This window comes from Stegastes partitus, unplaced genomic scaffold, assembly GCF_000690725.1.
Source record: "Stegastes partitus isolate 25-593 unplaced genomic scaffold, Stegastes_partitus-1.0.2 Scaffold829, whole genome shotgun sequence".
Taxonomy (NCBI): domain Eukaryota; kingdom Metazoa; phylum Chordata; class Actinopteri; family Pomacentridae; genus Stegastes; species Stegastes partitus.
This window is the reverse complement of record NW_007578560.1, coordinates 15,869-41,485: the sequence shown is the minus strand read 5'-3', so window position 1 is coordinate 41,485 and position 25,617 is coordinate 15,869. Positions and strand designations below refer to the sequence as shown.

Sequence of the window (25,617 nt, the reverse complement as noted above, 5' to 3'; positions counted from 1 at the left end):
TACATTATTAGCATTCCCTCTACAACACTTCTTGCGACCACCTACCAACTTTGTGAGCTGTCTGGCACGGTTCTGTAGTCAGCCGACCTTTCCTGTCCCTGAGAAAGCCCATGTAGTGTAACCGGAAAAAAACGGTCAAACCGGCCATGTTCTGTGTCACGGCGACTCGCAGAAGCTCCAAAAAAGAAATTCGATGCCCTGAGGTTTTGAGTATGTTCTCTGGGTTTTACAAAGTGAATCAAATTATTAAGTAATATATTCAAGCGCACAGAAGCTGACAGCCCACTGTGCTTTGGTGATGGTCTTCATGTACTCTCTGGGTGCGTTAGAGTTGACAGCCCCTTGTCTCTGTGAGGTGAAAGTAAAGTCAGTCTGGCTCGCATGTGTATGCAAGAGGGCACATATCTGACTGATCCTGTTGGAATAAATAACTGAGAGGGATTGCCACCTCTCAGACAGTGAGACGGGGCAGCAAGAGAGTCAGCTGATGATGAGTGAGTGTGTCATAGGTCAGGCCTTTGGAGTTGTAAAATGTAGATGTGCAGCATAATATCTATGGTATAAGGCCCTCTAGACACAGATAGCCTCACCAATGAAAACAGCTGTTAAGTTGCGCTACAATACACAAAAATGACCTTCTGTATTGTAATTCATTAACCCTCTAAAGCCCAAAACCTGCCACTAGGTCTGAAAGGTAGGCTACTTTTAACTGCCAAAATTACACCATTTATCTGAGAAAGAGACTGTAAAAACAGAAACAGAAAATGTCTCATTTTCAACTTTCCAACAGTCCTTCAGATAATCATCTGTGACCAGCTTTTCTTCCACATTTAAGCCTAAAACTGATATTTTATCAAAATCACTTTATTCTACAAGCTTTTTTTTTTTTTTTTTTTTTTAATTGTCAAAAATTTGCCATTTTAACTAAATAGACCCCGTAAACAAATAATTCTGCACTTCTCAACCGTAAAGCCAGGAGTGACTCAGGAGTGACCATGCAACAAAAATTCAGGGACTTTCAGGAACACACACTGGAACTCTAACTAGAAAAATATCAATAGTATGTAAAGTCACCATTTTTTCCAGTATTTGTAACACTTGGGGAAAGAAAAAGTTGTGGATTTCAGTGTTGCAGGAGTTTAAAAAAAAAAAAAAAAAAAAAAAACACCCAGGAACTGCTTGGTGTTGAGAGGGTTAATAGGAATGTATTCATCAAGAGAATTGTGACTCTTCACTTTTACCCTTTAACTTTCTGCAGCCTTCTGACTGTGTCTCTGTGACCTCCAAACACTGTCTCCATCTTCCATGTTACAGTGCTACTGTAGCTGAGAGAGACAGAGGGAGAAAGAGAGCAGAAAGACCACAAGAGAAGCAGTGACTGTGAGAGGGACTGCGACTATAAAAGAGGAAGAAAAGTCCTTTTCAGTGCTGAGCGCCCATGTGCATCTGTCCGCTTACAAGCCCGCAACAGTATACAGTACAAACTCGCTGGGCAGCCAGCTGAGCCGCATCAACACATCAATGAAGTAGAGAGGAGGACGCTTTGTACGGCTTCGGGGAACGCCATTCATCAGCTTCCTCTAACCAAACCACCCGACTGTCCTGCTGCACAACAAAACCGAGCCAATAAACCACAGCAGACCAAATAACACTTGACACGGGTGCAGAAGGCAGAGAGAGAGAGAGCAGAGACTGTTTGCCTCGGTGGTCCACTGTGTTACTAAATGCCTCAGAAGAAAAGGGGACGGCAAGAGAAAGAAGAGAAAGAAAATAATGTTGCGACCATGTCAGCTGTCCTTCATTCATGACAGACAGCTGTAGTCCAAAGCAGATGGAGCTGATGACGTCAGACAGCAGGACAGAGGTGACGACAGGAAGAGGGCGACAGGAAAGATGTTCCCTTCCACTTATTTTTATGAGCACTTTCAATTTTGCACATAAAGATACCAAAATGACAACTAACAGGATCATAGAAAGTCTGAGGTGAAAAAAGAAGATGTTTTACATGATAATGGAGACCAATTTTTCAAAAGCACCTTGGCATCATGCCATATCTTGGCTATCAAAATAGTGGCTGCTAAAAACAGCATATACATGTGACACATGCCTTCTGATGTGGATAGCAGGGATGGAATGCTATGATCTTTAACTGTTATTGGTGCTCGGATAAATTGCAAAACACTTTATATTCAAGCAGATACATGCAGTGATTTACATTTTTTGTATTTTTCCACTTAAAAGCTGTGAAACATTTAGAGGCATTACTAGAAACTTAAGAAAACTAATGCATACGGCTCTTTTGCCCAACATTGTGCATCAAAAAAGGTAAGAAATGCAATGCAATACTTAATACACACACAGTATCCAACGAGTACATTCTTGCCCCCCCCCAGTTCACACTAGAGCTATCAGGTCAGCCCAACCATGACCTCAGCTGACAGCAGCACGAGCAGAGCGACAGCTGAGCTCTGATAACCGGATTAATTACTCCTGCAAACGTCAGGGACAAAACTAACAAGCAGCACGTGATTACCTTAAAAAGCTGTCATTAACACATGCGATGTGATGAAGCCAGAATCCGCACCTTAAACACGCAATTGAGATTTGGTAGCAAACAAGAAGCTTTAAGAAACATTTAGCATTAAAAAAAATGTAAGAGAAGCTTAAAATAATCCAGCAGTGACTTAGCGCCTGTCTTTCCTTTGCCAGCTTCTGTTTGGAATAAAGTAACAAAAAAAAAAAAAAAGACAAAACCTGAAGTAAACTGTGTGAGGAAAAAAAAACTGAACTCATTCATAGCTGCAAAAAATGCTGCTGAGCAACCTCGCCAAATGGCTTTTTTAAAAATATAAACAGTACCTGTAATGAATCCCTCGAAAGCAGTGTTGAATGATAAACAGAATCAAGTTCTGTGGTTTCTGTCTCAACAAATTCAACAAACAGACCAAAACCATCATAACCGAATCCAGCTCTTTTAGTGTGACAGTGTGTGTGCACCTGCAGGGCTGCCAGCTTGCTAAAAGCAGAATAGTTCCTGTTTACAAGCTCAGCAGTCAGAGTCTGTTCCCAGAGGAAGACACACAAAGACACATGTGCACAAACCTTTGGTAGCTCTGCAGCCTGTATTATTGTTTTGTAATGCATGCCTCCGTATGCTTCCAGAGAGAGTTTGTGTGGATTGTTTCTGAGCTGCTCGTGTGCATATGCATGACTTTCTCCTCACTGTCATCTCTCTCTGGCTCTTTTAACTCCATCTATCCTCCACCTTCAATCACATTTTCCTCATCCGTGTGCATTTATTTGTTTCCCACCCATCCCTTGCTTTCTCTGCTCCTAAGCACTCTGTAGCCTTTTCCAGTCCTCTCTCTCCTCATCTGTCCTCTCTGCTTGCCTCCCCGTCACTCCGTCGCTTTGTGAATAGATTTTCACTAGACTTGTCCTCGACAAAGACCAATGTCCTGTTGATTACACACACAGCAGACAGGGAACTACAGGCTGTGGCTCCATAGCCTGTCTCCATGCCAGGAGGCAGCTAGCGGGTCCCATGGCTATCCACTGTTATTACAGCCCTGAAAACAACTGGCTTATAAAAACAGGGAGCCACAGGACTATCTGATGGAATATCTGACTTACATGCATGGATACCCTTGTGCATCTGTGCACAAACACACCAACAGAGTGGTCAGTGGTCTCTGAGAGGAGCAGAAAGGTTACGTGTTTGCTCTCTAGCTTCAGGGTAATGTAAAACACTTGCGTACATAAGCACAAAAATGATAATTTGCTGTGCCAAAATAACAACATAAAGAAGTAAATAAGCTGCTCGTGCTGGTGGGAGTGTGTTTGGAGCTTGCCAGTTGATTTACAACAGTGTTTCTGCAGAGGGAAATTTTTCACACCAATTTAGACAGTTGAGCAGTTCCAAATCTAATCTCATCTAGTTATTTTCATATTTTTCTTCAGGCTCCTCAGTGTCTCAGCTTTTTTAACCATCCTCCAAGAGCAAAGGGGGAGCTGAGAGAGACAGGAAAACAGATAGAGGTGAGAAAAGCAGGGGCAGACACAGAGAAAAAGCGAGAAACAAACATTGCTTCGAGTAGTTTGTGTCTGCTCTCAATTTGCTCTCTTCAAGCCATTTAATTGTGGGTCTTTTATGACTCTGGGGCCTCAAATCTATGCAAACAACTAAGTACCACATCTGAATCTGGACTCCACCCTGACTGCATATAGATAGGATATCATACATGTTATAGATTCTGCTTTTATCTGCAAGATTTCTCTGTGGGAAACAAATAAATGTGGTTCCGATATACTTAAAATGCAAATAACACAGAATTACACACAGATAAATCAAGGAATTACAGTACTCCTATATTCATGAGGGGGAAAAAATAGAGAAAGAGATGGAAAGTAGGAGAAAGATCTCCAATACTGCGTTCATTGCAGTCTTTGTCTCACACAGTAGGGGTCACTACATACACTCATCAATAAAATGGTTATTCAAGGCCAGACTAAGCCATTCTCTGTAGAAAAAAACTACAAAAAAAAAAAACGAATGTAGCATCTATAAAATCATCAATAGGTTTCTTGAAGAGCATTTTAATGTTTGACAGACTAAGATTCCAGCAAACACACCCAAATATATCACCCTTTAAACTGACATCTTTTCAAAGTTGCCGAAAGCTAAAAATTACGATGGCCAAGTTGGTCATTATTTTGTTTCCTAGTTTGGTTTTTGGTACTCTGGGTCTCTTTTATGATGTTTTTTACTAAACTCTATGACTTTTGTGTCAAAATGCCTCAATGTATGCAAACTCTTAATGCACTGGTCACAGAAAGTTTTTTTTTTTTAATCACTTTACAGTTCATAAAACTAGCAATTTGGGGAAAAACAAAAACTTAAAAAAGGTCTTGCAGGAACAAACAGTGAGGAGCTGCAACTTCTGGTGTTTCTAGATTAGCTTTAGCATTTAGCTGTGGTTGCTGCTTTTTGGAAATAACGCAAAAAACACACATTTGCTGTTTTTATTTAAAACTGAAAAAAAGGGTTTTTCATTCATAAATGAAATCCCATCAGTCTCCGGCTCAGCAAATCAAGCCGAGAACACTGACATCTTATTAGCCTGTCACATTATATTTATAGCTTGCGTGACACTTGAGAGGGAATATAAAATGGGGAAAAATCATTAGATTATGCGGCTTTCCGCTTTGAGATTCAGACATTTTACAGTAGAGTTACCACAACATAAGCTTAAACGTCTTCATTTTAAACAGTAAAGATGAAAAGGATGTATTAGTAATTCAGTGAAGGAAACCTCGCCAACATTCCTGACCCTCATATTTCCATCATCCAGCATCAGATGAATCCATATTGAAGAGCTGCTTAAATATTAAATGCTTACAGGTCGCTAAGCTTTATCTCACGGCCAGTAGGCTCATTTCTCATTGTCCATTCAGGGTTGTCAGTAAGAAGGACAATGGAATTTGGTCAGATACAGAGCTGCAACAGTTTTACCCAATCAGGTATGATTGTCATAAGGTAACAACACAGCATGGAGTGAGCTGTGCTTAGTTTTCTATTGTCAAACTGTGGCAGAAAGTCCTCTTTTCATATAAACAATACTAAAAACACAAACGTCTCCCACTCACTGGCACAGTAACTGTCACAAGAGTCTCTAAAAACCTAGGAGACACATACAGTACATAGCGTAGCCTGCATACGTACAAATATACATCTAGGCAAATGCACGAAAACAACAACCTCTCAATGTGGAATAATGGATCTGAAATCATAGATTCATAGATTCATAGAAAAATAAAAGTAAAATCAAATGGTAGAAATGTAATTGAACTTTAGTGTAACTGAGTAATTTCACAAACTTTCGAAACTCATCTGTATTTGGTACATAGGCGAGCTTCACTGCAATAAATTCTCTGCAGCACGGCCCCAGACTCCAGCTGGATCATCAAAAGGTAAAGGTCTTCACTCTATGATCTATGGCTCTGGCAGGAGTCAGGAATATGGCAACATATGACAAATATGTGTCTTTCACATTGAGAACTGCTTGCAATATGGTGCAACCCAACCCCTCCATAGGTCTTCCGTACAGTCCTCTGCTGGTTACACCCCCTTCCATGTAAACACAAACCTTTGCAGGAGAAGTGCGACCACATGACTCACATGCATTCATTAGTTAGCTAGCAAACCAAAAATAGAACGTTGTGATGCTGTCGAGAAGTAGCTCTAAGTATAGAGCAGAGTTTAGTGGAAGCTGAAGCTGATATCGTAGAGATAAATGCAGTCTCAAATGGACATGGAGGATTTTTTTTTTTTTTGCACACACAAAACCAAAGCTGCTGAGCTGTGGCTCTTTGCTCTCCTACTAATTCTAAATAATTCAGTCTAGCCTTGTAAAATCATATCATACTTACAAGGTCCTGCAGACAAGATCTGGATGGACATGTCTTCAGCTTGTCTCCGGTCCTTCTGCACTAAAACCAGTCAACTGACCAATAAAGCAAGCAGCATGACAGCACAGGAGGGAATCCATCCACATGAGTGTCCACAGGATGAAAGATGGTTTAAAATTCCCCTTCTAAGAAAAATGCTTGCAGGTTTCAAGAATCTCAGCCTTTGCCCCCTATGTTTCTCTCCATTATTGACACTGCTTCAAATAAGCCCCATTCAACGGATGTCACCTTTCATCAACAGCAGTCATTCTCTTTCACTATCTCCACTGCAACATAATCCCTCCTGGGGATTAATCAATCAAAATTTTAAGAAATAAAGGGTAAAACTGTCTGTATTAGTTCCACTCCGTGTGCATAAATTTCCAAACTGAACCTTGGTATCACTGCAATAGTCCAACTGCCACATTGCTGCTATGGATCAAACCTACTGCATTCTAGCACGAAAACTATCTACATCAGTATTTGCACCGATACGACAATCCTATCAAAAAGTCCATAATCAGGACCTATTGCTCGTTTGAATGAATGAATGAGAGGCATTTAGATTTTTTTTGGCATAAATTAGCACTGCTCCTGCAACAGCACAGCCATCAAAAACTGCAAAAAACATCCGCTGAAGAGGATGGAGCGAGCATTATGGTGATATTCCCCCTGTCCCTGGAGCAGCCAAGCATCCTTTATATCCCTCGAGTCAAGGAGCGACCAGCGAGCACACGCACACACCACATCCCCCGCCCCACCCCTTCGCGTTCAGCCCCTCCCTCCGCCGGCCATCTCCGGCAGGCGATTGGCCGACGTGCGGGGGAGAGGCTGGCGGCGATTGGACGGGTGAGAGAGCGGAACCTTGCTTTCCTATGCATCAGTGCTCTCCAGGAAAAGACCAGGGTCTGAGAGACAGAGGACAAAGATGATGATGATGATGATGATGATGATGATGATGATGTGGGAAACGGGAGTGATATGAAGGAAGTGGGGGGCTGGGCTGCTGACAATAAGCTTGATTACGTTGCTTACCTATATTTCATCAAAAACATCAGAGTCTGTATAATATCTCTCAGAGGTTATGACTGCATTATCTCGCAGAAACAGAAGACTGATGAAAATCTGAAGTGAATAGTGCAGAGGAACTCACTGCCTTGACTTCAGGGAACATGCAGTTTACAACAGATGGAGCCCATTAGCAGACAGCATGGTGGCGTATTTATGTATTTAATGTGTGTGTTTGTGTGTGGAGGGTGCAGGGACTAGCTACGCATGATAATAAGGAAAATCATTATTGCTGAGCCCTCAATGACTTAATGTTCATGCTATGATATTGCAGCTGAAGGTGTGTGCGTGTATAATGTGTGTATTGCTCTGTGCCTCAAGCATTATTCTAGTTCACGTGTCGCAAAGATTTCTCTCTCCCTCACACACATACACACACATTGCATAAGCGTTTTTGGCGAGCGGCACATCATTACACGCGCTGATCATGAAAGAGCAGTGTGTCATAAACACAGAGGAGTCATATGAAATTCCCTACAGCAACCCATTCAAGCCTATGAGTTGACTGACTGCATAAAAAATTAATGGCGAGATGCTGCATTTCCATATCTACTATATTAGCTTGGTTTCATATTAAAAAAATGCAGCTACTTGATGCATTTGAATGATGGTATAAAATTATAATATTTCCTTCCCGAGACTGAATGCTCCCTATTATATTTTGCAGTTGTTTTATAAGCAATCAGTATTAAGTTGGACTTTGAGCTTTGTGCCATAACCCAGTAAAATAGTCCAAAAAAAACATTATTTTTTAATCATTTTAATTTCAATCAGAATAGTTTGATTGCACAGCTTTTCATTCAGTAATTAACAACTCCCATAAAACAGCCATAATCTTTTTATATGTACTAATATACATATTTAAACCTGTGCTTAAAGATCATTATTCAGTGACATAAAACACCCTTTCCCAACGTGCATGTTTTAAATAAGTACGTGAATAAATTTTGTTAATAAACTCCAAGTTAAATGAGCCAGTTGCAAACAGAAAGTTTGTACATTTCTTTCACCAGCAACCCTTTCTGGAGTTGATTGTCTTAATATTTGCTGCCACGGCCAAACAGATATGATTATGTTGATATCCTTTGACAAGAGGATGCAAGCTGTGCTCTTTTTAAAACCAACACAGCCAGTGTTCTGCAGCATGATCCAATTAGGGTCGTCTGCACAAACACACACACACGCACGGAGAAATAAACAAGGCAAAAAGGCGCACACACAACGGTCAGGAGGCGTACGTCCGCATGCACATCGGAATGAACTGCACACACAAAGGTGCACACAGACATGACACAAACGGAGTCGGTGCAGAGTCCAGCTGTCTCTGTGTAAGACACCGCGGGGAGTCGAACTGGCTTTCCTCTCTTTCATCCAGTCTCCTGGGAGAAAGAGAGAGTTGGACAGAAAGAGGAAGAGGCTCTCAGCAGCTTTACCCCAACGAGAAAAAAAAATGAAGTTGCCATGAAGAAATTGGTCTTTTTTAAACACTAATAGCTTTCCAGATTGAAAGCAATCAATCATAAATAAAACACCAAAAAAAGAAAAGATATTACTGAGAGGCTAGCATTTAATCACACATTCCAGTGGACACTCATGCATGTTCCATAGCGCTTCATACAACAGTGAAGTCTGCAGGTTTAACCGCCATCACAAACTTTAACCATGCTGTAACTTGCCCTGACATAAGATCTGATGCCAACTACAGGCTGCTATGCAAACTCTCATTTTTCACACAGTGCTTCATGAGAGCTATGAGTTGTCAGCCATGATGAAATACTCTTTTCTCTTTTGTAGACACGAGATGGATGGCTACTGCTTCTACATAATGCATGCTTAAATGCAAATTAAGTTACAGCACATTGTCTATTTAGGTGCCTTTATGAAAGCCAAGTTCAAATGAAGTCAGTCGACTCCTTGGTTAAATCATGGTATTAAACAAATTTTTTGTGTTGTACAGGTAAGAATATGAAACCATAATCTAAATCTGTGAGTTAAAATTTTAGTTGTACATGACTAGACATAGGGCTGCAAGGTGGCAACAGTTGGTATCACTGTTGCCTCGCAGTCCCACTGAGGACACCTGGGATCTTTCTGCATGGAGTTTGCATGTTCTCTCTGTGCAGCGTGGGTTCTCTCCGGGTTCTCCGGCTTCCTCCCACAAGTCCAAAAGCATGTTGAGGTTAATTGTTGATTCTAAATTGTCTGTAGGTGTGAATGTGAGTGTGCTTGGTTGTCTGTCTCTAAGTGTCGCCCTGTGATAGACTGGTGACCTGTCCAGGGTGTCCCCTGCCTTCTCCCTAAGTCAGCTGGGATAGACTCCAGCCCCCCGTGACCCTAGTGAGGATTAAGCGGTGTATTGATAATGGATGGATGGATGACTAGACATATTTTCATTGGTTGCCCCAGTGCACCTGACATTTAGCACCTCTGTGTCTCTGGATAGCCTTCCTAAGAATAAAACCACTTGGTTTCATGTAAGATAAACCTTACATTACAATGCATTGGTTTGCACTTTTTAAACTAACTATTCTGGCTACATACCTGTCTGATTTGCATAGGCTGGAGTAAATTAGCCAGGACTACAGGCACGCGGGGCCTTTAGGAAACACCAGTGAATTGGAGCGTTCAGAATCCACCTGCCTTACACTTCCTCCTTCTAAATTGCATGCGTCTTTGCAAGCACTTGGGTCACACCCACCACCTACTACCACAAGCAAATCCTCAACCTGACCGAAACACTGAGATATGATAAAACGAAGAACATTATGCATTGCATTTATTGAAATTGAAAAGAGTGCAGCCAAAGCACAGGTGGAAAGAGGGCTTTAGCTGCCAGGGCATTGACATTCCAAATTGAAATGGCAAAAAGCACAATGTCCCCAAGAAACTCAGAGCTTCGAAGCCGCCCTCCGTGCAGCGTTCCAGCACCAGGCGGGAGGAAAGTGAAGCAGCAAGGAGTTACAAATGGTAATAAAATGTAAAACTGCTTATGAAATAGCCGAAAAGGAAGTACTTTTTATTAACTTTGATTCCCAGATGATCTAATCTGCACCTGTATTTCCATTTATAATCATTTGCATAATGTGTTCAGAAATTACTAATATATGGATGGGAACTTACAAAAAAAGTCATACTTTAAATCCTTGAGACCAAAAGGCGCAGTGGAAAAGTTTGGGTGAACCCAAGTGAAAAAGTTAAGACGAATCAGTGCAACTAATGTATAAAGTCAGTCTGGGGTCCTGCATACAGTAGATAAATTTAGCATTCAACGTATTTGTTCTCCCAATCTAGTGCGTTTTTTTTTTTTTTTTTTTTAGTTTGGTTCTGACCTCCAGTTGCACTCGTTTGACTCATTTGATTTTTTTTTTTGTACATTAGGGTTGATGTTAACAACAAATGCAGCGCTGACAAAAAAAATGGAAGTGTAACTGCCTACTATTTTTGGGAGATATTACCAGACAAAGGCAGAGCAACAAAGCAAGAGAGAAAAAAAAAAAAGATGAGAGAGACAGACAAGCAAAGTGGGTAATCTGAGAGTGAGTAAACAAAATTCACTCAAACACACACACAACCACATTTACAAACACACACCCTTTGGAGTTTCGTCTTCCTCATCCTGGCCTCTGCAGGGGAGAATTAAAAAAAAAAAAAAATCCAATGAACTCCAGAGAAAACCACTTCCTCCGCTGCTTTAGAAGCACGTGTGTGTGTGTGTGTCTGTGTGTGTCTGTGTGTGTGTGTGTGTGTGTGTGTGTGCCTGCCTGCCTGCCTGTCTACCCGCGGTGCACATGGTTAGCATTCAAAGCCCAGTTCAATAGGAACCGCACAGTGAGCTCAGTATGGGCAGGGATGAGAGATGGAGTTCACAGCTGAATTAAACTGAACTGAAACATATGGACAAAAGGGAGAGGAGAGGAGAGGAGAGGAGAGGAGAGCTTCTCATCTCTCTTTCCATGTCCAGATATTCATCTCTTTTTTTTTCATCCGCCAAGACAAGGGCTGCAAATCATTCTCATCTAATTCACCATACTATGCGTTCTGGATATTATTAGTCCAGCAAAGAGATCAGAATCATCCCGACTAAACAGGCAGTTGGCTACTGTTGCAGATTATCTTGGACTGAGAGTCAGAGCATATCTGGGGAACAGTCCAACTATTTACTCTAAGCATGCTTAGCCTGTAAATCCATATGCAGGCCAACAGTGTTTTTGGGACAATTCTGTCTTCTACAAAACACATCCAGATTTTAGGTGTTTTTTTTCTTACATCCCCCTCCCTCTATCTCCTCTCTCACCAGCATGTACTGTGTAAATGTGTTTGATCTGGTCCACTTTTAGTTACGGCGACGTGAACTAGGGCATCTTCAAATTAATTCATAATTATTACACTTTAAACAGTTTGTAAATAATGCAGAGTTTCGATGACCCGAAAAGCATGGCTGCATGAATATGATAATAATTCAAGCCAAATAGTGCGTGGCGTGAGACGGTAAGCGAACCTCCAGAGTGGAATGAAAGCGCCGATGTTTAGATGCAGGATGTGTCCGGGCCCCTGTGTGGCACTATGTGATATGAGCAGAACAGATGAATGCTGACAGATCAGACAGAAGAGGCGGGTTGATGTTGGTAGAAAGGTTGAACTTGGCATGAGTCTGGGGACCCACAGACATCACTCAGCAGTAAAGGAAGGCCTACAGGCTACTGGTTCCCTGCATGAAACCCATTCATAGGAAACCTGTATCATTAGTTTTGGGAGCAGTGATGATGATGATTAATTCATGTTCCTTTGTTGAGCTATATACAGCTTATCTCCCAATGAAAGAAAAAGGCTAAACATAAAGCTTTGTCGCTGTTATATCAGCATCACGAGTTGATGTATTGTCTCAACTCTGTTATCTAATACTGCCTACTGCTTCGTTTTTGGCAAAAAAAAAAAAGTTTGATTCTGACAGTACAATCACTGGTTTAAACCGCTTCTCGGCCTGTTTGAGGCTGCAGGTATCCACAGAAGCAAAAATGATGCTTTATATTGGGTTAATGGTTAAGCTAATTGATTCAAAAGGAAATGGTAGTCTGTCAACACCCTGGCATTGTATCCTAATGTTGGGATACCCCATCGACTCAAATGGCACTGTTGCTCCCCGACATACAGTACATGTAACTGACAACAATTCTCTGAAAAGGCCAGTGCTTCTCAAAGCACGCTGGTCAACGAAGCCAAGTTTAGATTAAACAACAGGAAACACCCAGTTGAGGTTATGTCAAGTCCTTTGGAAGGAAGCAACAAAGAATCTAAAACTAGCTCATCTCATGAAAGCAAATTTCACAACGATATGAACGAGTATATGTAGCGACTGCAGAAAAAGGAACACTCTTAAAAAAGACAGTTTGCAGTATACAACTGGGAGGAGGAAAACAAATATTTTCCCACTTTCCCAGGGAGCAAAATAGCCACAAAATGTGCGTGTATGTTTAAATGTTTGGTCACTTTTTGCTGAGGGTGTACACTCACCCTTTAACACAGACACACACACACACACACACACACACACACACACACTCAGGCAAAACTACATGTCCTTCACTCACGCATGAGGACAGTTAATGGATGTTCACTCCACGATTAGCATGTGCTACATCAGCTCATGAGTGACTGAAGGACATTATATTTTAGATGTCGATGTTCCAAGATGACACTTGCAATTTCATGTTACATTGCAACAGAATGCTTCGGGCAATTTGCTAATTTGGCACTTAATTCTACAGCAAGTTCATTTTATTCACAGTAATTGAAAATGAACAATGAACAATCAGCCATAAATTGCCAATACAACCTGATTTTCTGTGATTCGCAGTGAGCAGCTCATGAATTCATTCCCAATTTAATACAAATACAAAGACACTGATGCAGCTCTAATTTTTTTTTGTGAGTCAGCCTCAGGGATGAAGTTGAAGGGTTTTTTTTGAGCAAAAGGCCTGTGCACAGGATTTGGCTGGCATGTCCCAATCATTTCACATTCACGCCCATTCCAGTTCTGGCAACTGGGAATTTACTGGCCAAGCTGCGGATTGGGGAAAAAACAAAAACAAAAAACAAATAAACAACAACAACAAAAAAACCCTGTCTTTTCATCCCTGGATGACCCAATTGGAAAAAAAACCCAAAAAAAACAGGTACAAACTGTGTCTAGCACACTAAGCTAGACTGAACACAATCTACTTATGATGACACTCCTCTTGCCACAATCTAATACTGTAAATCCCACATGACACGCACAAACAATCTTAAAAAATGTTTTTATGTTCGGTCTTAGCAGGAAAAACTCAAATGCACTTTCAGCCACTGTGTGTGTCAGCTTTCCTGCCACGGATTACACCAACCCTTTCCATTTAAATCAGACTTTCTGTAGAAAAGCTCCGAACACTTACAATGTGTTTTAGTCCAAGGGAGATTAAACTGAATACACTACAGTGAGGGAATCAGGCCCACTTTTATGTCGGATAATCTGCGTGCACATCCTAATATGGGCCACTTAACTGCCCTGTTTCGACCCTAAAAACAAGTCACCCTGGAGAGAATGACTTGGTGCATTTTTAGTATGCAGGTCTGGGGGGTATTAAGGATGAGAACCCACGAGGTCACGGTTGCTAGCTGATGCCACGGTGGAGTTTGAGTCTGACGGGATTCGACGCAGGGCTTTGATGCAATACAGCATTTCACTTGAAATGGGCATGGTACATGATGTTCTCAATGTCTCAGTAATGTCTTTTTCTTACTTACACCTAAATATATATCGTATAGCCACTAAGCTGTCCCATCCACGGTGAACTGCTGAGCATTTTAAATGATAGCTTTATCTGCCACAGAACTTCTCCTCTGGACAAACACAAAGTTGCAGTTCAGAGCTTCCTTGAACATGAGAGTCCATGATTTCCACTTAAAATAGGAACTCTTTTTGATGCTGGACAAACAAGATTAAATGCAACCCATTTCCTAATCACTGCAATGACTGCCAAGACTGGGACATTCACAGGAAATAAACAGATCATGTGCAGAGGTCTTGCTCCTTGGAGGAAATTCCTGATTAGTTCCCCATGGCTGTATAACAAACACTCAGACCTACCTGAGGTTTGACCAGGGCCATCCAGTTTGGATTCACATTTTGGAAGAGAGCAATCTAAAAAAAAAAGAGAGACAGAGAGACAACAAGAAAAATGAGAAAAAGAAAGTGAGTTCAGTGAGGGAAATAAAGATTGAAAGATTTGCCCTGTGACCCAGTAGAACGGCAGCATAACCATCACCGTATTTTAGTGTCAAAAATTAAAGCTTTGGGATTATAGGGTACAAATGAGAGAGCGAGTGAGCAATTGTGCAGCAGCTCTTTGATCTGAATATCTGGATAGTCCCTTCCTGAGATTAAACACCATTAAACATTTTGCACGCAGATGCACAAGCGCGCACAACGTACATGTAAACTCACATGCACCAACAGTACAGGCTCCAACATGTATATAGATCAAGAATATAGATCCTTCTGCTCTTTATCTCTTCTTTACCATATGCTCTTACACTTTGTCACACCCCCTCACACACACACACACACACTCATGCGTGACTCTCAGCCCAGCGTTGATAAGCGAATGAATCATTTAAAGATACCAAGCACCGTTGATATCAGTATCTCTAATGCCTCAGGAATCATCTTTAGGGAGATGAAATGTTAAAAAATAAAATAAAATCCAACCAGATTTGTGGAAAAGCAGAGCGGTGTGTCTGGTGCTTGGTATTCTCAGCTTGCAACATTGGACTGGAGACAAATTTGGTCTGCAGAGCTGAAGTCGGGGACGTCAGTTTTGGTACCGAAATCGATTTGGGACAGATTAATCAATAACGACCGATTCATTATGGATGCAGTCCTAATCCACATATCAAGGCCTCAAATCTCATTTCAGCAAAATTCATACATAACTTATTGGAAAAAAAAGGACAAAAGAGTTGAAAGAGTGGTGTAAGAAGTGTTCTGTGTCGATGACATAATCCCTGAAAATAAATACTAATTACACCTGAACTCGTTAAATGAAAACTTCCCAAATTTCAGAGCAATGTATTTATTTATTTAATTCTTACTTGGACATGCATCTTGTTTCTAGCAAACTGAGAAGCTCTTTCTGGGTCAGTCAGCAGTAGGACACTGTAGTGGCACCAGATAACAGAGGAGGGGAATGAGGGACAGGGGCAGCTTAGTTCTTCACTCTGACTTCCCCTGGCTGCCTTTCTGAGGAGAACAGCCTGGCATATGCTGCTGCCTAGCGAGGATTACAGTAAGCACCTGTTCACACGCTGTATGTTACATTTCGTACAGTGTGGATAAAGTGTTTGGTCCGGTGAAAAGCGCTAACAGAATTTTCGACGGCTTATGTGTGCTTGGCATCGATTTATTGTTCGCAAGGTGAGTTAGTGAAAAGACAGAAGGCATTTGTCTACTGAAAAGGATGTACGAAAGAAAGAAACCACAGAGTTGAAGACAAGTGATGGAAACGTCACATTATAACTGCCATTAACATCAAGCTGGTACAGGAAGCTAAGTGTGCTACAAAATCTCCTTATCTGACCTCCATCTAGCTCAAGAGGGCAAAAAGGCAGATTACGTAGTTATTGATAGCTGCAGCTTCAAAACAGGATTGACATGATTCATTTAATGTTCATAAGAGCAGCACAGTGTAAATCTGGGTCAGTGTTTTTTTTATTATGAAAGGCTAGAGGAAAAATAGGAACCATTATTGTCTCAATAATAAAGTGACACTGAGCGCTTTGTTTCAGAGATTCACCTTACATTATTTCAGTGTGAAATTTGAAATTTCTTAGATTTTCTGTGCAAATATTCAGCATTTTACTGGCAACAAGCTTTAGCCTGGCTCGCAACAGTGAGCTGCAGCTAGAGAACTGGCAGTATCTCTTGTAGAACAGTAACAATTTACCAACAGCAAGTACCTCTGCGAGCCTGTACAGTAGAACGAGATGTTAAGTTTGATCCTCAACCTATTTTATCCGAAGCCAGCGAGGCCAAGCGGCAGTTTAGCCCTCCTAAGTCGGAGGAGCACTGGGTTGGCACTGTTCACGCAACACAGATCAGAGCCTGCTGCTGTCTTCAAAGCAAGACGGCATGATGCACTGTGAGTCTGTTTGTGAGCGAAAGAGAGACTCCACAGTTCCTGTTGGACAGACTGAGCACAGCTGTTGACAGAAGACAAGCAGTCTCGGGCAGCACACAAGCTCACACATGTACGCAAACACATACTGCAAGCTGCGCTTTGATTTTACCAAAGCTGAGTCCATGTTCTGCTTTATTCACATTTATTTTTTGTTTTCATACTAACTGAAGTGAAACCTCAGCTTGTCTGCTGAGAGAAGTGAAGCACGTCGTTGGTACAGAGAAAAGCAGCATAAGGATCTGGTATCTGAAATTGCACATATGCAGCTGGACGTCTGCAAGCGAGCTTCTGTGTGTGACAGAAAATGAATAATTTAAAGTTATTGCTACACTATCAGCCTCATACAACATTTAGGAGCGAATTACCCGAAAGAAAACTGAAAAAGAACAAAATACTGCACAGCTGAGAAAGACCTCCAGTTATCTTTCTCACTCTACACAGGAACAGTAACTGGCTCACTCGCTAACCAATTTTATGAATGGAAAAATGGCACAGCACTTGACACTTGACATAGTAACACAGCACCTCTCTCTCAAGAGGAAGTTCTTTAAACAACTGTGTCTCAGAACTCAAGGGGAGTGTGGCCTCATGACTCCTTGGCTGTTTTTTCAAAGTGCTATTCTTGAAAAAAAAAAAAGAGAAGAAGAAAAAAAAGGCACAGAGCATTGCGGGAGGCTTGTGACTTCAGATACCACATCCAGATGCTTCCTTGGTTTAAGCTGTGGGGAGACGGAGAGGAGATGGGCTGGGACATCAGCTGAGTGCAAAATAGAAAGCATGAGGAAGGAAGAATTACATTTTGTGAATGAATCGTCATCAGTCTTCCATGCTTCATTTGTTGAAAGAACAAAATATCGTTTAGCTTATTTGGGTTACTGGTGAACTTTCTTTTTAAAATTTTATGGCAAAATGCTGTGGTATTTTGTATTTCTTCAATATGGCCCAAATCTATTTGTCAATCTGTCATTCAAATTTAATAACCTTTGCTCGGATGTCAAATTTACTAAAGGTACAAGAAAAACGGAAGGCATATGCGGTGTTGTGACTCACAAGCGGGAGGCCAGATATTACAAAACAAGATCATTATTTGGATATATGACAACACTGAGCAGAGGCAAAGTATGAGGTAATGATGGAAGGCTGTGTGGGAGAGGAGTGGAGGAGGCGATGAAAGGAATGGAAAAAAAAAAAGAGGATAGAATGAGTGGGAGTCTGCAGTTGACTGATAGAGGTTTCTCTCTTATCAGATGGGGGATTTGCAGGAGACACTCAGACCAACCCACAGCCTATTTTTATGACCCGCAATCCTCCTATGCCTCCATCCCGTCTTCGTCGCTCCATCCCCCTCCCCTCTTCCTTGCTTCCAGGACCCCAGGCGACGTGGGTGGGATGTAGTGATTTATACCTTTGTGCATGTGTGTGCATCATGTGTATGCGTGTGTGTGTGTGTGTGTGTGTGTGTGGTAATGAAGTTGTCCCACAGGCTACACTTAACATCCTACAAACACATTACCAACCTATTGGAATTCCTAAATATCGACATGAAGCTACCAACCTTTATCATTCATGTATATGGAGAAGAACTCGACCGATTCCCAGCATACACTGATTTTATCGCTTTACATTAATGGATGGGGAATAATCTCAGAGCATATGAGCAATTTAGAGGATGGCGGCAATTTTTTTTCTCCCATTTAAGACATCAGTCTCAATCTCATTGACATTACACAGAAAATGAATGACTGATCAGCTTCATTTGAATTGAAATAAATGTATTTGCACAACTGAAACGAATGACCCGGCCCCCTTGTCTGTGTGTCTTCAAAGCGACCCCATAGATGTACATGACATTTTACAACAATCAATAAGCTGGCGAGATGGAGGGGCAGTTACATGTCCATAAAGTGTATTACGACTCTTTCAAAAAGGTCGAGAGTCTTTGATGAGATCGATCAGCACGGCCTGGCTGTAAAACAGGTAATTGCCTCGCCATGCTACCTTCCTGATTTGTCTTTGCCATAAAACTCTCCGATGAACACTAAAAGATGAACAGACAGCAACAAGCATCCAGACATTGGGGGCATATAGTAGGCTTTTTATACAAGGACAAAAAAAAAACTGCCTCCTATTACTCACATAGAGTACACTAGCTGTTTTTGTTAGGCTGTCAGCTGCTTATTAGCAGTAGGAGTAACACTGCTTTCTTTCTTTCTTTCTTTCTTTCTTTGGTAAGTTCAGCACTGTTTATTGGCCCCGTTAATTGGCTTGTATATACAGAATGTGTTACTGCTTACATTAATTGAGAAACGTGATTAAGTCTGTAATTGCATTTGATGTGGTTGTTAATAGCGGAAGGTCAGATTAGATTGAATTTAACCATTTTGCAGCAATCATAAAGTTCAGCTGTTGGTTAACAAGCACAAGTGAGTGCAGAACATAAACGGGGCCTGAGCTTGAATGCATGAATCCATAATTCAAAGAAAAAAAGAATTAATAGCACAGTGGCACAGTCCGCAGCTACAAAGACTTGCAGTATGCAAGAGTCATTTTTGCTTATTTTATATTCCTGTGTTTTTGCAGCAGGCACCCTGAAACCACTTCCTTGCTCTCAGTTGTGGCCACTGAGAATATGATGACATCCGGGTCTTTCTTTGCAAAGCTTTTGAACTGCTTTAGAATATTTTCTCACACATTAATGATGCCGCCGTTTACTCTCGTTACTTTGTGTGGCATTGTGATGCATTGTAGAAGAAGCACGATCATGTTGAACATTTTTATTACTGAAAAGATAATGAATCAGCCCGTTTGTTGTGGCTATTTCAGAAGCTGCTCATTATTTTGTACTGCCTTTGTCTTTATTATTTATTCATTTTACCAAAAAAAGTGCATTGATATCCATGTCTTTCTACATAGATATCTAGTCCTCTCTTTCTCCTGGGGGTTGAAAAAATGAGATAGTCGACTATTGAAGCGGACCCAGGCGATTTAGCAGTGCAGGCAATGCCAATCTAAGCTTATAGTCTTTAACTCTGACCAACTGCCAATTAGGCTGCCCCTGGATGTAACCGTAAGGTTTCAGCCTCGTGGAGAGCAGACTAGCCTACATTTTGCAGGGTGTACTCCACCCAAGCCTCAGATCTATAATTTGATGAGTGAAGGCTTGTTTGTCCCTCTAAGTATGTCATGTCCTCTCTTTCTGGATCTCACTCTCATTCCTCTTACATTTGCTTTCTTGACTCTGCTCGTCTGTGTCTTTACTACGACTGCCTCTTCTTTCAGTAAACATTCATCTTTCCCTTCACTGCCTCTATTTGGCTTAACAGTTTTCAATGTAAGTTTTAAAACGTGGAGTTTCTGGAGAAATATTGTTGATATTTAGCATATCTAGACAGTTCCTAGATTTACTGACCCTCTCGCTGCATCTTGCTTGGCCTTTTGAGGTCCTCTTCTTTATCTACATGATTAAATAAAGTTCATGCTTAAGTATGCAGGATAACATTAGGTCATTATGCCTCCATCGATTTTGACTGTGCAAGAAGAAAATGAAGAATCAACGGTCAGTGGTTTGGCTCTCATTACTGCCTGCGCTGGCACAGGTCACTGGGTTCACTTTGGGCACACAGGGAAATGGCTTGCTGCGATGTCAATACTGGCACTGCCATTAACGATGCTGATATCTTGATTGTACCCTCAATGCGAGAGCCACTGAAGGACAAGCTATTGACTGACTTCAGCATGACTAAAGAGTCACAGCAAGCATTATTGGTGTTTATGTAGTCATTGGGGAAGTGTGGTTTTTTTTTTTTTTTTTTGCAGTAGGGTTCTCCAACCTTTCTGTGCATGCAGCTCTTTCATTATTATTCTCAATGCAACTATGACGACAAAGTAGAGGTTAAAACTTATACACCTTCCTATCAATTATTCTCCTGCTATAAAAGAAAATCTATTATTTAACAGCGCAGACAAGACACCAAGACTCTCACACATGTACGGTTGAAAGCCTATCTGCATTGGTGAATGACCAGAAGCCAGTTTCACGCAATAAACAGCAGATCTTTGCTGCGACCCAAAGCAACACACTACACGGGCTTCGTGAGCGATGGCCCCTGTCGTATGACTGCTGTAGTTATGACTGGGAATATGGCTTTCTTGCAAGCTGTTTCGGCTGTTATCTAATCTTATTCCAACATACATCTGGTTGCTTTTATGTCAATTGAGTTTCACAGTGCAGTTGTGTACCATAATACTATTACACAGAGCCCTTAACTTCATTAAAGGCCACTCAAGAGACTATGTATGAATTAATACCTTTTCAAATATACTATCGTGCAAATTATATTTTTGAATTTGCCAGGAAGGCTCTTCTTATAGTGCTTCAATGTAACTGACAGAGCTTAATCTAAAGATGTAATGCATTAGACCATAATACATTTTTATTCCATTTGATGTGAACGTATTGCAAGTGATGCAACCGTCACAATATTAAACTCATATTAAACAAGGAACACGAGCCTTTTACAGAATTGGAATTGACAGCATACGGTGCTGTGCATACAGTTCCAGATCAGCATCACATAATATTTCTTGGTCATGCAAGCAAAGTTTGTATAATAAAGGCCAGGTATTGATTCACATGATTGCAGACCTGAGTGTTGAACACATTTTCTGTAGATTAGTCATATGGTTGGGCTGTATATCACAACAGTGTATTTGGTAAAAGAGTACATCTGTAAAAAGGTTTAAAGGTGAAATGCATGTGGATGTTTAGAATAACAAATGAAGTACCATCCGTACTCATTTTCTCTTACGACACATTAAACACCAGGCTCAGGCATACAACATAAATATATAACACAAAAATCCCAGAAAGTTGTGACTCAGCTTTGGGTAGGGTTGGACTCGTGGCAAATGCAATATCTGTCAAAATAATTAAAGTGTTGGGGTTTTTTTTCTGCATATCGTTCAGTCCTAGTTCAGGGTGGTATCACTTGACAGCAATAAACTTCCAGACTTATCTGATACAGATATTGACTGTTGCACAACAAGGAAACCATTGTCTTGATTTCAGATTACCTAATATTTCAAGTTCATAGGGTACCTCTCTCAGTAATCTTGCACTTTATTGTCCTTTGCTATAGGGCTCAAAAAAAAAAAAAAAAGTAGCATGTTTGTACTTCTTCAAACCAATTACTTTACAATTACAATTTCCAGTTGTACTTGACGTAGCTGGGCCATGGATACAGCAACTGTGGCCACTCAAAATAGTGAGAGGGGACTTGTTTTGGTGTTTCAAATGGCAAAATGGCTAATTCACTGAAAAAATACTGCATGATCCAAATCTTTGGCAAAACTTGAAACATTTACTTGTGGTGGGTTGCTGCCTGGAGGTTGTTTTCTCCCGTAGTGAAATGGATTTTGAAAACAGTAAACAGTGGAAGGGGAGGAAAAAGCCACGTGACATGTACGACCACGGGCTCATACCCCCAGTCTACATTTGGTGAGTCAGACTGCTCTCTAAGTAATCAACAACTGGGACACAAAGGCGCACCATAATCATCGGCACTCAAAGCAGACTTGGAGATGTATTTTTGGACTAATAGTCAACTGATTATGCTATTTATAGAAGGATAGTGAACAACTAGATATAGTTATGAAGAGCGCTATTGTATTTGCATGCTTTAAGAAGGTTTCTCTAAAAATAGATGCAAAGCTGGAGTGATGCCTGGACCGCTGAGCAGCTGAATATGAGAGGTTGAATATTTCTCATCTTTGACCAGTTGCAGGAATTTTGGGATTGGACTTTAAGTCATGGCATGAGCAACCTAGGAGGGTGACTCAGCGGCTGAGCTGTGATCCACAGCAACAGTGTGGGACTCAGAGATGGAGCACCATCTGCTCACTGAAAATAATCATGCAGGGAGGAACATCAAGTATGTTCGAGGGCCGGCGATATTATTATCCATTCAGGTGGAACAAATTAAACACCAGTGAAGGATCAAAAACTAGGACTTTGAGACGCTTTGGATTTTGATGCAAATCTCAGTATAAAAATCCCAAGAGTCAATCAGCTTTGTAGCTAATGTACAAGCTCACTTTTGGTTATCCAGCCAGCGAAGAAGTTCCTCCCTCACTAAGTCAGCCTCTTAGCCGGTGATCAAGCTGTTCGGACAGCCAGTCAATCATTTTAGTTCTTGTTCAGTAGAAGAGTATGCCACATTTCAGAGTTCACTGCCTAACTGGGGCACCAAAGTGCATCCAGGGCCCCAGAAACACAAAACACACTCACACACACGTAGTCCCAGAAATAAAAATTCTTGGAACCAACAAGGATGAGCAGCTGTGTGCCAAAACTTCAGCATGCAACAAGCTGGCAGCTAGTAGGGAGCATGCTGGAAAAGTATGAAGATTAGGATACACAGTATGTATGTATAGACAAACAAAAAACTGATACAGCATGTTTAGACAAATTGCAAAGATATATGAATGATATTATACAGCAAAGAAATAAAAAAAGCATAAAATGCACATATAGAACTGACAACCAAAAGGGCCAGTGGAATGGATGAATCAGCTCTAAACCGTCAATGAAGGAGCAACGACTAGAAATAAATGAAACCTGAAGGTTACAAGTAGAAAACTCTTTCTAAATGCCACTGACAAAATGTTACTAAAAGAGATCAATAATCTGTTTGAATGAATAAAATGAAGTGATAGTACAAGTAGTCCTTATTTAGTGTTGCATTTATCTTTGACAAAATGCATGCTAAGGTTTAACAACATGAACTTTTAGACCTACGGGTTCTATTCTCAGCTGGAGACACACAGTTATTCAGCAGTATCCACTGAGCATTTTGTGCTATTCTCCCAGAAACTTCTTTTTCCATACTTTCTCTTCATAATAGTCTCTTATAAAAGTTTCCTGAGGGCATAACCTATTTCTGTCTCCATCATGAATACTGTATGAACTGCATTTGCTGCTATATAAACATCCAAGCAGTCCAACTTCACTGTGAGCCAACTTTCCAGCCTGATACAACACAGCTATAGGAAAATACATTGGCAGGCATCCAACCAACCGTAAGAAAGCATTTGAATACAATCCATTTTGACAACATTCCTAACTGTCTGACTGGCAGAGGCAATTTCTACCGGAGGAGAAAGTGTGTAGTTTATGGACTGTTTTAAGGAGTACAAAATATTTTAAAAAGTGTGTGCTTGTCTGCTGCATTTATGGATTCATATTAACTTACTACGTGGATGTGTGCTAATGCTGTGTGTTCCTGCATGTGCGCGGTCTGTGGAGACGGTGAACAGCAGACCCAAAGGCACCAGGTGTCACAGAGGGAAACAGCTGAGAGGGAGACAGCTGCTTCTTCTGCTGTGTATCAGAGGTGGTCCCGACACTGGACTTTTGCTCTAAATGAATGCAGTTTCCAAAAGCTGACTCCTGTCCTCAGTATGCCTGTGTCAGATTAGGCTAAAGAGGTAGTTTGAACATGCGGAGGCTTGATTGTGGGTTCAATTTTGAGGGGGTGTAACAAGAAGTAAATAATGTCTAAGATGGACTCTAAAGCTCTGAAATTTGCCAGATGATGTTTTCGCACTACTGGAAATGCCTATTATGTGTGTTTTAAAGGGCCAAAATGAGTCATGTGTTGACAAGGAAACATGTCAAAGTCACAGTACCTTCCTATAAGAATGGATCATAATGTGACACAGCCAGTATCTAAATATACCTGGTCACTAATCAGTACCATGAGAGTGAGAATGCTCCTGTAAAGCTACACATTGCCTCAACAACAAATCATGTTTGTCACAAGCACCACAACAAAGCCAATAACTAAAGCCCCCTTGTGTTGATTCATGGCTGCCATCAGGCACCAGTGCAGCCCCTTAGAACTTAGAAAACGTGTTAACGCTGTGGATGAACAGCCATAAGGTAGGCAGGCCTCTCTTTTATTTGTTATGATGATGCCACCACATTAGACAGGCCCAAGTGCAACCTATTGCCCATACATGCGCCCATGGCCTATCCTGTGCGTGCATCACATCTGAGAGCACCCTCGGTCATTGCATGATCCCACGTCCGCGTTATTCAATCCATCTGAAGATAACAAACGCATCAAATTTGCCACCCACATCCAGGGGAGGGTTCGTGATGGATACCGTCAAAACACTCCTAAAGCCTGAGGAGACCAACGGTGGAGCTGGACCCATCCACACCTTCTAGCACTACATGGTCCAACCCAAAATGGGGTCACTGCCCAGTAATCAGAGCGCATGTTTCAGGAGCTGTTGTCATTTAAAGGTGTGACAGGTCAGTGGAAATCAGCTGAAATGTGGTAAATAACTACAAACCGTGAGCATCTCTCCCTGCACGTCCGACGCACGCTAGGTTACGCATCTCGCCCATTAAAGCCCATCAGTGATTTTTTTTTTTTTTTTTTTTGCGTGTCATAATTGGGAAAAACAATGTGTCAGACCACACCGGTGATCACACCGACAGCTCCACGGCTGGCTCTCCCAGAGGCAGACTCGCCCCTTTCCCCGACTTACCGGATTTGAAAAACGCCGCTATGTCTGCCGCGTCCTTCGCAGCCTCATCCAGTCCCTCTCCTGCGCTCATGGCTGCGGTGGCTTGTGCGGAAATAGCGATAGATATCCTCAAAGGGTTTGATTTTTTTTTTTGCTGTTGCACTTGATTTCTTTCTCAACAAAAGCGGGTCCTGACGCCTTTCATTGAAGCAGATCCGGTCATATAATCTGCGCTCCCTTCATCAAGCGAGAGACCTTCTCCTCCATTTTGGCCGAGAAGGGAAAATCCTGGCGACCGATCGGCGGCGCTCCCGAGTTGGGACGTGAGGCAAGAGGAGGAGGAGGAGGAGGAGGA

At 41.5% G+C, this 25,617-nt stretch overlaps 1 protein-coding gene across 1 annotated transcript in view; it reads right to left on the bottom strand.

The window, feature by feature from the left end:
• triob (trio Rho guanine nucleotide exchange factor b) overlaps positions 1-25,521 on the bottom strand; it is a 108,529-nt gene extending 83,008 nt beyond the window's left edge. The window contains exons 1-2 of the mRNA XM_008292744.1: positions 25,284-25,521; positions 14,639-14,692 (exon numbers count right to left, since the gene is read on the bottom strand). Coding sequence (XP_008290966.1) covers positions 14,639-14,692; positions 25,284-25,353 — 124 coding nt within the window. The 5' untranslated portion in view covers positions 25,354-25,521. The remainder of the gene's footprint in view (positions 1-14,638; positions 14,693-25,283) is intronic.
• Positions 25,522-25,617: the final 96 nt, after the last annotated feature.